Consider the following 12,725-nt stretch of genomic DNA (forward strand, 5'->3'; position numbering starts at 1 on the left):
CAATTGAACTAAGAAACACAAGGTTGAAGAAAAACCAGTAAACCAGAAGAGGTCAAAATAGATAAGGATGTAAAGGAAAGAAGAAGAAAGAAAAGAAAAGCCATGACAGAGACAAAGAGGAAAGAAAAGAGGATTATAAAAAAGAAAGTCATAAGCCCAAAGAGACTCCTACTCCAAAAGAAATTGTCAAGAAAATCCCTAAGCCTAGGGAAGTTCCAAAAGAAAAAGAGGTCATCAAAGAAATGTGAAAGAGAAGCCACCCAAACCTGAAAAACCTATTAATAAGTTTCATTGAAAATCTTAAGAAAAGTCCTCCTCCTCCAGAAAACGAGGAAAGAACTGAAAATCACAAGTCAAAAGAAAGGGGATTCTGAAAGAAAACACAAACATAAGAAGAAAGACAAAAAAAGAGATGAATCTAAAGAAAAACACAAAGATTCCAATAAGGAAAAGAAACACAAACATGATAAAAATAGAGAACAACCTCCTGAGAAGCCAGAGGTTGTTGAACGTAGAGAAACACCTATTTTCAAAGAACGACCATTGCCAGAACCTGCTTCACCTATATCTCTTGATACAGCCTCTCAGTGCAGCTCCAAAAGTGGTATGGCTAAGATGTCACATGCTGCTGAGGACATCAATAGCAGCCATTCTGATTCTGAAAGTTCCATGATGGGTGATGAAGATGATGGCAAATCAAAGATGGATAACCCATCGCCTGTGCCCACAAGAGGCCTCCTTCACCAGAGCCTGAGCCAGAGCCAGAGCCTGAAGTAGAGCCAGAACCTGAGCCAGAACCTGAGCCAGAACCCGAGCCAGAACCCGAGCCAGAACCAGAACCAGTAGTGGAAGCCCCTCCACCTCAGCTAAAGGAAAATCCAAAAAACATAAAGACAAAAAAGACAAAAGAGAAGAAAAACGGCGCAAGCGGAAAGCCAATGAAGAGGAAGACCCAGAGGCTAGAAAAATTGCTAAAAGTGATGTGGGGCCTTCGAAACATGATCCAGATTGTGGTGAAAGTAGTGGGTCCATGTCAGTAGAGACTAAAGTCCAGGACAATGGAGTCTCAAGCAGCCTCGGTGAAGATGCAGAACCTGGAGATTTGTCCCCAGATTACATGGAACAGTTGCGAGGCTTGCAACAGAGAATAATGTTGATTAAAAAAATAATGAAGATCTCGAAAGGGTTGTGAACTTAATAGCCGAGACTGGGAGGTATGAAGTGACAACCCAAACCTTTGATTTTGATTTGTGCCTCTTAGATCGTTCTACGGTGCAGCAGCTTATTCAACTTGTCGGATGCTAGCTCTTATACTTGATATTTCAATATTGTAAATAGTAAGGGCTCTAGTAGATAGTTTGGTGCGTTGTACAGTCGTTAAAGTTAGCTGCTAGAGAGCAAGTGAGCAGCGTTAATGAAATGTAAATTATGATTAAGAAGAACCTCATAAACATTTAAATTAAATTTTCACACTCGAGTCACTTGAGTTTTGAGTGCAATACTGTATAGGTACCTTTATAAAGATATAAGACTGTTAAAAGATTGTTTAAAAACAGTAATGTACTTTATATGCATTATTGTATTTATTCATTATTATGTAAGTTGATGAACTCAGAGTTTTTAACTAAGTATGTTAATATTTGTAATATAAACCAGTTAGATTGATTTGTTTTGACGAAAATTTCGTACAAAAACTGGAATCATCAACTATGTGGTATCTTAAATTAATAATGTGATTGCATTTTTAAAATAAACTATCTCCACATGATTTAAGTTTGTGCATACTATTATTTTTAGTTTCTTTTTAAAGTATTTTTATTTTTACTGAAGGATACCATCCTTCCTGCATTATATTAGCATAATATAGCCAGATCAAACCATTGGATGTAAAAAGTAATCTCTTATCAGAATTAGTTTACCAAATTGCCTGATAATATTTGCTCATTGGCTCTCATTTATTTAAACGAGCCGTTAAGCTGTTGTATATTAAGTTTGTTACATAACTTATTTTTTAATTTATCTAGTAATCTAGGGATATATTAAAGAGTGTATACTAAATGCTTTGTTTTATTTATTATCTATGAATTATCCTTGAGTAAAAACAAACGATAACGTGTTTCTAAATATATAATATGTTGAAAGTCTTTGCGCGCGACTTCGTCTGCTAAGAATTAGTTTATTACGATCCCGCGGGGATCATGCAATTTTCCGAGATAAAAATTATCATATGTTCTTTCCATGGTCTTATACTTCCTCCGCACTAAATCTAATATATATATTTTAGTGCATTTTTTTTATTCCTTCGTCATTTTTAGGGTTCCGGAGCCAAAATGGCAAAAACGGAACCCTTATAGTTTCGCCATGTCTGTCCGTCCGCGGCTTTGCTCAGGGGCTATCAATGCTAGAAAGCTGTAATTTTGCACGGATATATATGTAAACTACGCCGACAAAATGGTACAATACAAAATTTAATTTTTTTTAGTGTACTATCAACCAAATCAGTGGTCTACCAATTTTTAAACAAATTCCTATCAAATTAACATGTCGCTAAAGTCGAACTTTCAAGTTGACAGACACGTCTATTGGCATTATTGTTTTATGACAAACAAACGATTATCAACTTTAGGGTGGTAAGCCACATATTTGGCTGATGGTACCTCCCATAGACGTAAAGTGGGGTTTTTTTTTTTTTCTCGTCCAACCGTATAGTGTGGGGTATCATTAGATAGGTCTTTTAAAACCATTAGGGGTTGCTAAGACGATTTTGTGATCTGTTTGCGAAATATTCAACTTTAAAGTGCTAATTTTCATTAAAATCGAGCGTCCCCTTCCTCTAAAATCCGGTGGGTGAATAAATTTGAAAAAATTCAGGACTGTAGTAAGTAATAATAATAATAATCTTTATTGTTCAATAAAAAACCGTAAACAAACAAAATACATTTGAAGCCCTGGAGACTGCGTTAGTTTTCACTGTATTGCAGGCCCCAGTGGTATTGGTATATCAAACTTTCAAGGAAAACTATAACGGTTAAGTTTGCTTGAGAATTATTAGTAGTTTAAGAGTAAATAGCAGCCTAAGGTATAAAATATACCTAAACTCGGAAGATTCTGTCACAGAGTACATATATAAATTCCGTATAAAATACGAAATCCTTAGAAAAATATTACTTAATTTTTTCGTAATGGCTACGGAACCCTATTGCGGGCGTGTCCGACACGCTCTTGGCCGGTTTTCTTTCGCAGACGCCATATTGAAATATATACCCTACGTCACTCCGACAGTTATGACGAATCCAATGATATCTTACAGGGATGTTATGGAGCTCCGTGTCCGTAATCGAAACTATCGGATATCCGCTTTGAGTATTGATCTAGAATTGAGAGGGTATCGCTCACCGGTTGTTTATCATTTTTTTCTGGCAAATTCGCGGGGGGGGGGCGATGAACTGTGGGCGATGTATATCCATAACATATCCACACATCTGTGGCTCCAGTGAAAAGGGGTACATGTCGAAAAACCCAAGTTTACAGGAGACGCAAAAAACAGTTACGCCCGAGATGATTCAAACTTACGTTCATTACACTTGTATATTTACATATACTAATAAATGTGGTATGTTAAAGCACTAAATTAATTGCGCTCTTTCTTATGGGAATGTTATTTTTGCTCTTGATCTATTAGTTTATAAATTAACTACTTGTATCCAAAATAGAAGTATAAAAATAAGTGTAAAAAGGTTCAAGTGGCTATATACATCGCTATTCACCAAGTTTTCGTAATTTTATACGAAGTGAAAAAGGGTACGCATCCGGAATGTTTTTGTAGTACATGTATAATATTATCCACAGAAGACTAGCTTACGAACTAATGGTGTAGAAAATGATTGCATTTTTCAATTTATGCAGTTCTTTGGACTTAATTACAGACATAACAGACATGTAGCCTTTTGCACGTTTTTTTTTATTGTGTTTTTAGTTATAAGTAGACTTAAATAATAATGAAAAATTCAAAATGCTACTTGTATCCAAGTTGAGTGAATAAAACACACATGAAATTATTTAAATATCTATTCAAAAACGCTATAAATTTTTCAAAAATCTCACATGCAAACATGAAAAATGCCCGTTAAAACAAACTTAAAATTTCTCATCATTAGTATCTAAGTATGTCAAACACACTAGGTAGAGGGATTTTCCGCTTCTTCATAGAAGACATACCGTGTGCCATTGATCGTCATCATACGTCTTGTATTGTAGTCAAAATTAGGAAATTCTGCCTTTTTAAAACTGAAAATTGCAGTCTCAGAGATATTAAACTTTTGTTTGTCCTCGTTATTTTTTTTTTTTGTTGAAGTGGCCCTTTTACTTACCTGCTTCGCTGTTGCCTCATTCGAAAATTCCCCATTTGATGATACCTAATTGATAGTCTCATGAAAACCCAAATTTAAAACATTTTGAGCATTTATCTCAGCGAGCAGGCATGGACCCAAGCCACTTTACCGATAAGGAACGGCGGCTTAGGAACTCGCAAAATTTCAAGTGTAGCTTTGCCGGCATTCCTATCTTCGATCCACAGCACGCTAGATCTCGCAGGTAGAATACTCAAAGCTCCAGCAGGCATTAACTACGAGATTGCATGCTTGAACGAGGCCACGAATGACTCGCTAGCTGGACCGAGTCCAAATCTCCCGTCCAAACCACATAGGCGAAGGGCCTGGAGTACAATAGCCTCCGTCACCACCTTATAGGCATTAATAGAACCTATAACAGGCAGGGACCGGGACAGACTGTTAGCTGTGTCCAAGCCAGAATCTGGTTACTGGCTCCATGCATACCCCTCTCCAAACACTAGAACTTTTATCGACCCAGACACTACGCATAGCTGCTGGTCTACGGCTGGGAGTTGGGATCTGCGAAAGTAACAACTGTGTTTCTTGTGGGGCTCCAGTGGACCGTCTCGGCCAACATGGCCTGTCCTGTTCCTCAGGTGCCGACCGACTGTCCCGCCACGCCACTCTCAACGACATTCTCAGAAGGGTTTCTTTAGTGCCAACGTTCCCTCCGCTCTGTAGCCCCAGATTGTACGGAGCGATGGCAAGCGCCCTGACGGAATGTCGTTGATACCCTGGAAGACTGGCCGTGCGCTGGTGTGGGACGCTACCTGTACAGACACCCTGGCGGCGTCCTACCTAACAGCAACTACCAATCGTGCGGGGGCGGCGGTAGACGCCCGGGAACGCCTCAAGGTCACAAAATATAGCTGTCTCGGCGCCCAATATCATTTCTTTGCTTTCGGCTTCGAGACTCTAGGTCCTTGGGGTAAGGGTGCGCTGGAGCTTCACAGGGAGCTCAGCAATAGGTTAAGGGAGGCAACAGGCAACCCTCGCGCCGGCAGCTTTCTCGCGCAAAGAATCGCAATCGGAGTTCAACGCGGGAATGCTGCCTGCGTGATGGGCACCATGCCAAGAAGCCCACCTCTCTTTTTTAATTAAAGTTTTAGTTTTAGATATTTAAATTAAATAATAGTTTTAGTCCTATGGATATTTTGATTTTCTTAATCATTCTTATTAAATAATTGGTGTCAAGGGATACATCTTAATTAATACCCTTAAAATTAATGCAATGTGCCATATTAGTTTAATAATAAAATGGTGTAAAAGGATATAACTTAATCGCGTAACCGTCAACTGCGCAGCTCGCAAGCGCGTTCTCCCTGCACAAGTCAGCGCACACGATTGTGGCTCATCCGTGAGCGCCGTGGCTCCCCACTCACCCGCTCATTCCTCCGCGCAAAGACTTATATCCTTTTCCACGTAAACTTTTTCATATTCGATTTGTGAAAACGGGCGCAGCTCGACTTAATCTTATATTTTATTTTATTTTTTTGTGTAAAGAGATTGAACTTAACTTGTATCAATGTAAACTAAATAAATCTGTTCTTGTTTTAGGGGTTCAAGTGTGCTTAGATTTTTTTACACCCGCCATATGAAAAAACAGCACGTACAACTAAATTTAGATCATAAATCACAAACAAAACTTTAGTTAATAGAAATACAACTTGACAAGTACCCTCTGTTGCTAACTTTTTAAGGCAGTTCTACCCTTGACCACCAGAAAACTCCGTTGTTTTAAAAGATATCTTAGATCCGTTTACACCAATCGATGCGTTATTTTTTTTGTGTTTTTTGGTCTATATAACTCAATTTGGCCAAATTCAGACTTATACCCCTTTTCACTGGAGCCACAGACATATCCATCCGTTTAGGCGAGGACCAAAGAAATTGACATACATACCCACATACATATATATTTGTTATAAATTGTTATTATTATTATTTATTATATTACTTAATTGCTTTTTTTGTCTTACTCAGTGCTTTGGTGTCAAACTGTAATGCTGTGTAAGATTTTACATGTAAATAAATAAACAGTACATACGCTCGAAAAACGTAACCCTCCTTCGGGCAGTCGGGTAAAGAGCGACAATAACACTTGTCAATATAGTTGTATAGGGGGCTGGTTTTTATAGGTTTGATTGTTTGAAAAGGTGACCTGATTGCATTAAATTCACTCAACAAAACAATTAGTTACAATACCTATTGAAATACACTTTCATAGTTACGAGTAAGATAATTTTGTTAACACAATTTTGAAGAACCATCCATGAATCACAGCTACCAAGTTTCAATTTAAATCTGCATCACTCCATTCTCAATTTTTTTTTTTTTTTTTTTATTCGACTGGATGGCAAACGAGCAAGTGGGTCTCCTGATGGTAAGAGATTACCACCGCCCATAGACAACTGCAACACCAGGGTATTGTAGATGCGTTGCCAACCTAGAGGCCTAAGATGGAATACCTCAAGTGCCAGTTATTTCACCGGCTGTCTTACTCTCCACGCCGAAACACAACAGTGCAAGCACTGCTGCTTCACGGCAGGATTAGCGAGCAAGATGGTGGTAGCAATCCGGCGGACCTTGCACAAGGTCCTACCACCTGCAACTAAGGACGTGGGTAATAATTAACAATCCCTAATGTTATTTTAATGCCACAGGCTGAACTTTCTCGTGCAAGTGGTTTATACCTACTAAAAAAAAATGGCTCATGAAAGTATCAGGTTTAAAAATACAACTTACATTTTGTTAACGAATCGTTTATTAAAATGAATGAATTAAGTAATAATATTTTTATCTTATGAAACCAATACATAAAAGACCAAATAAAATTGTAATGAAAATTATAGGACTATTGATGTGATGTAAGGAATTATATGAGTATGATTAATGAAAATCCCCCAAGAATGCATGACGTGGTATGAAATGAGTAGTTTTGTATGAATAATGAATCCAATATTTCATCACAGTAATTCTAAGACGATTAAAATGTGCGCAATGTAAATGAGCTAATATTCAGATTTTTATGTAATTGAAACCGTTCAAACTAAAAGTTACAAACATCGATATCTTTTTAAAACTGTTACTGAATAGCTTCAGTTTACACGCTCATTAGAACGCGATTCTTTCACGACAAGATGCTTCGTTTCGCGAGAGTGCAACGGAGATATCTCCGTCGTCTCCTTTCATGCAGCGGTGTCCGGAATACGACAAAAACGCGTTCATCTTTTCTTGCCGCTCTTGTGGATGACCTGACGACATTTGGCGTAGAAATCTCCGATGTACTCAACGGAGATTCCTGCCGATTGCGCCGCTCCCGTCAGGCTGAATTCCTTATATTGTTCCCCATCGCCAGGTTCATTTCCCACGAGTAAGATGAGGAGTGGCGTGGATTTTCCCTGCCTTTCCGGTTCGCCTTGGCCAATGTGAGCTTGCTTTTCATCGGCAGTAAGATGGTGACAAAATTCTAGGATTTGTATGAAGTTGTTTACGTGGGGTGGCGCTTTTTTGGGGTATTTGAGGAGGGGTAACGGGCGCGATTGGCCGGGGCGTTGTGCGCGCAGGAACCGGGAACCGCTGCGGAGCTGTACTTCCAGCCAGCGGATCGCGTCTCGGGCGCCGCTCTTCTCGCGTTTCAGATCATCTAGTTCTTGTAGCACTGAAATAAAATGTTATTGCTTGAAGACATTTAGGAGTAAACGTTATGGCGTCCGACGGACAGGTGTTTATTTAACATAACAACCGCATCTTAGGCTAATTAAGAGCGTTCTAAAAACGTTCAGTTCTTATCAGCAATATGGGACTAGGTACGCGAAAATATATTCCACTGTTTTGCATGTGATTTGCAAGTAAAAGAGCCTTTTTGTCAAAGGTCACAGTCATTCAGATCCAATAATGAATTAACTTTCGTCTGACCACTTAATTTCATTTCTTTATTTTTAATTTGTTGAATAATAAATCAATGATGAGTAATGTGTACTTAAATTGACTTTACTTCCTTCACCTACACTCTGCTATTTTGTTACAATATTGCGTTAAGTTACGTAACTACATCTTTGAGAAATACTCAGGCCTCTATACTTGCATATACATACCGACAGCAGGCACGAGCAGAACGAAGCTCCTGGCCCGCAGTAGTTGTTTGACGCGGCGCAGATGCGAGTGCAGGGCTGCGGCGTCGAGGGCCAGTAAGGCCGGGCCGGCGGCGGCGCGCCCGCTGCGCTCCAGCTCGCGGACTTGGGACGTCAGCCACAGCCGACCCAGGCGACGAAGTAACCCACCCTCGGAGGTTTCCACCTGCCAAATTATGAGTTAAATCAGTATATGGTTATTATCCATTTAATTAAAATTTAACACTTTAGCTAAAAGTATTTTTAGGTTTTGGTAGTCATAACCTAACCTAATCAACAAAAAGTTGGTAAACCCCGAATTTGTCACTTCAAAGTTCAATATCTCAAAAACGGCTGAACCGATTTTGATGAAACATGTCTAAGAACCATCTCTAGAAAACCTGCTGTCAATTTAAAAAAAACGCATTCAAATCGGTCCACCCGTTTAAGAGCTACGGTGCTACAGACAGACAGACACACACACAGACACGCATAGCGGTCAAACTTATAACACCCCTCTTTTTGAGTCGGGGGTCAAAAATGACAAAATCGGAATCCTTCAAATTTTGTCCTGTCCATCCGTTTTCGCGTATTTCACAGGCGTTTTACTCAAAAACGTAGGACACCCACCAACAAAACGGACGGATGACCTGGTTAAAGCCGCGGGTTCAAGGTGGATGCAGGCCGCTTCCTACAGAAGCAACTGGAGGTCTATGGGGGAGGCCTATATCCAACAGTGGACATCCTACAGCTGATATGATGACCAATTGTAGAATGATTGCTCTGTAAGTCATTATATTATTTAAAATGAACTTACTTGCTTACTTACTTACTTTTTATTGTATTTTTATTTATTAAATTCAAAACAAACAGAATTCTTATAACTGACATTTAAGTAAATTATAATTTAATAATGTATTGACTTACATGTGGTGTCTTAGAGTTGTGCCACTCCCTACTTCTTTTGTGGTTTATTTTGGTATTCAGCTTGGCAGCAGGGCTCTTTTTCAAATAAAATATTTTCATTGACCTGTTGAATCTAATACGAGGTATAATCTTAGCTATCTGATTTCCGAAATCAATAAAATTCAGTATTCTCATAACATTTTCTTCATACACTGAGGGCTTGTACTTGTCTAATATTTGCCATTCTGCAGCATCTTTGTCAAATTTGCAGATGTTAGTACCTCTCAAATTCAGATCTTCTGGCAGAGGAATCTTCTTATATTCTAGCTTCAGCTTTTTGGCAATATGTTTGGCATAATCTAGAATTTTGCACTGACTATTTGAATCATTACTTTTTGGGTAGAAATAAAAAGTGAAAATATTTAATAGATCAACAACACATTGAAAAAGTGATTCGCCACTGTCACCACAAGAGAGAATCAAATCCTTTTCTAAAAGAACCCAATCTAATAGTAGCTTAATACTTGGCAAAAAGTTATCCCCAAGCAAAAAATTTTGAATTTCTTCTTCCTTGAGTGGGTTATTTCCAGGGGCTGTTTCCTTCATATGCTTTTTGTGATTGTTGTCTTTCCCATTCACTTCAATATTGTCATTTTTTACAGGTTGTGTTTCTTTTATTTCAACATCTTCAGTGTGTTCTTCAGCAATATGTTCTCCATCAGAACCATTGCAAATTGATCCTTCACTTCTAGAATCATCAGATTTATCAGTTGAATTTGATACAACATCATCGTCATCAGAACTTGCTTCATCTGTAGTCATTTCACTGCTTTCAGTGTCTGCATCACTCAATTCTGAGCTATCAGAAGAATCCATACGCCTCCTACGTCGGCGCTTTGCCACAACTTTCTTTGAATTCAGTTTACTATTACCATTTTGCAACTTCTTGCTGTCATCATCAGTGATCATCTCTTTTGTGTCATCAATCTCAATTTCTGCTGGTTTCAGTGGATTTGTAATTATAATTTCATCTGTAACTGATTTCTCATCCATTACATCATCTTGTCTCTCCACTTTTTCAGGTTCCACATCATTCACTGACACTGTCCGGCCTCTATATTTCTGAGAAGGATTCTTGAACCCTAACTCTTCTAACTGCTTTTGTAGTTTCTGAAGAAGCTGGGACAACAGTGCTAGTGTAAAAGCTTTACCTGCAAATGCTTTTTGCTCATCTATTTCAACCATTTTTGAGACTGTGAAGAGACAAATTTGTACAATTTTATGGACCAGGTTACCAGTTAGATAAGATGGATTGGTATTTTCTTCTTCTATAGCCTGAACATACTCTTCATAATCTTTGTTCATATCCGGTAATGGTGATTTTACAAATTCCATTGCAATTTTTAATTCATGAGCTATTTTATTGCACCTCTGTGGTACGTTGGTGTCATTTTTGCTGAAATACCATATATCAATTAGGGATAAGAAGTTTGCAACTGTGTTTTGAATATGTTCAGTCTGTGTGTAAGTTTCAGTATCATTTAATGTTTCAGCATACTGCATTTGTTTTTCCAGGATCTTTGCTAAGTTACCTGAAGCCCCTTCAAAAGGTGTGGTGCAGCTTAAGCAATGTATGTAGTAGCAAACGGAATCCAAGTTGTAGTTCTTGTCTAGATAAAGGTTGCCCAACTGATTAAAAGGCATGCCTGAACACATATCAATGTGGGCAGCTTGCAGATAGTATCGCGCAGCAGTAGATGGTTCAAAATTGTGCAATATTTCAACTTGATATCGGCTCAAATCTCCAAGGTAGATCAAGCATTGATAGAGCACATATCGGCCAAACTGTATGTCTTCATCACTTTGGGGATTTCCTGGAACATCCTCTGTGTCCCAGTCTTCCAGTATTGGCTCGTAATCCAATTTGCCTGGTAGTATTTTCATATCAGTTTGGATTCTCGTAATGAGGTGATGGAAATGCCCTATCCCGCACACAATGTGGGTAAAAAGGCAGTTATCAGCCGCATTGTCGGATTCCTGAAGCTTTCTAGATGCAGATACAGCTTCATAGTAGCCCTTCCGCCATAAGAGTTCCAGAGACTTCTTACCATAGTTAGATGGATCAAGGAAGAGTAATTTTTCACAATTCTCTCTAAGTTTCTGACGGAGAACTTCAATGTTTGAAGAAAACAGATCGTTTATTGTGCGACTGGATGCGGTTGCCTCGTCTACACGCCTTGCGACGTCACTCACATATCTGTAAACATGATAACACATGGCGTTTAGGTATAGCAATTAAGTCCTAAGTCAAGAAAATAGGATTGTTTACGATTAAAATCCGGCAGACACTTCTTGAGCTTTGGTTTTTTGGTCACCTAAATAATGAGATATAAGAACAATTAATTTAAACAGGCTTAAATTCATACCGATATAGTTTCTTGGCTTTTTCATTGCGCTCAGCAATTTTAGCCTCCAAAATATCGCTACATTCTTCCTGCATTCTCAAGTCATTTTATAAACTTGTCAAGATGTTGATTTTAGAAACACTTTTGATTCCATAACAATTTCACAAATTTTAATGATCCAACTCATTTCACAGTGGTCATAATATTCCTTTACTTTCTTTTACGTAAATTTCAGTATTGGCATGACATTTAAACCCCGCATGGTTATTGGCTGGCTGTGGCAAGGATACAGATAAACAATAAATGAAATTGAACGAATAAGCGGCGGCAGGGCTACTACGAAACTCGAAACTCGAAGTTCGTGTTGTGCGGTCCCTCTGTCACTTATACTATTTAATATGAGAGCGAGAGGGACGGTACGATACGAACTTCGAGTATTGAGTTTCGTAATAGCCCTGCTGAATGCCGCTCGTCACTCGTTTGCTGCGTTTGTACAGCAGGGCTACTACGAAACTCGAAGTTCGTGTCGTGCGGTCTCTCTGACACTTAAACTAGTTAATACGAGAGCGAGAGAGACCGCACGACACGAACTTCGAGTTTCGTGTTTCGTAGTAGCCCTGCTGGGTCAATCTTGGGCAATGGTTTGCATTGCAGCGATATAATATCAGCAGCTGGGCTACTACGAAACTCGAAAATCGAAGTATCGTACCGTCCCCCTCACTCTCGTATTAAATAATATAAGCGTCAGCGGGACGGTACGATACGAACTTCGATTTTCGTATTTTGTAGTAGCCCAGCGGGTCACGTGACCCTATTTTGAATTTTCCGCGCCTCAAAAAAGTAGCGACAAGTCGCCGCGTCGATCAGCAGTGACGCAGCGTCAACATCAACACGGCTGCTTTCAGGAATAT

At 39.0% G+C, this 12,725-nt stretch overlaps 1 protein-coding gene and 1 pseudogene across 1 annotated transcript; one reads left to right on the plus strand and one right to left on the minus strand.

Moving 5' to 3' along the window:
* Positions 1–2,058, plus strand: part of LOC141439991 (uncharacterized) — a 2,811-nt pseudogene extending 753 nt beyond the window's left edge.
* Positions 2,059–7,143: 5,085 nt separating this feature from the next.
* Positions 7,144–12,108, minus strand: LOC141439700 (nonsense-mediated mRNA decay factor SMG5-like). The gene is made up of 4 exons (XM_074104047.1): positions 11,836–12,108; positions 9,431–11,666; positions 8,489–8,690; positions 7,144–8,052 (listed from the first exon to the last, which is right to left on the minus strand). Exons 1-4 carry the CDS (start codon positions 11,907–11,909, stop codon positions 7,616–7,618), a joined length of 2,949 nt encoding a protein of 982 aa, XP_073960148.1. The 5' UTR covers positions 11,910–12,108; the 3' UTR covers positions 7,144–7,615.
* Positions 12,109–12,725: the final 617 nt, after the last annotated feature.

This window comes from Choristoneura fumiferana, chromosome 21, assembly GCF_025370935.1.
Source record: "Choristoneura fumiferana chromosome 21, NRCan_CFum_1, whole genome shotgun sequence".
NCBI lineage: Eukaryota > Metazoa > Arthropoda > Insecta > Lepidoptera > Tortricidae > Choristoneura > Choristoneura fumiferana.

What these genes read in the sequence shown, in the direction of transcription:
- LOC141439700 (XM_074104047.1), bottom strand. Translation starts at nt 11,909, where the DNA reads ATGCAGGAAGAATGTAGCGATATTTTGGAGGCTAAAATTGCTGAGCGC. An exon ending in AAAGCCAAGAAACTATATCG is followed by an intron (nt 11,667 to 11,835) that starts GTATGAATTTAA and finishes TCATGTTTACAG; the next exon opens with ATATGTGAGTGACGTCGCAA. An exon ending in ACAACTCTAAGACACCACAT is followed by an intron (nt 8,691 to 9,430) that starts GTAAGTCAATAC and finishes ATAATTTGGCAG; the next exon opens with GTGGAAACCTCCGAGGGTGG.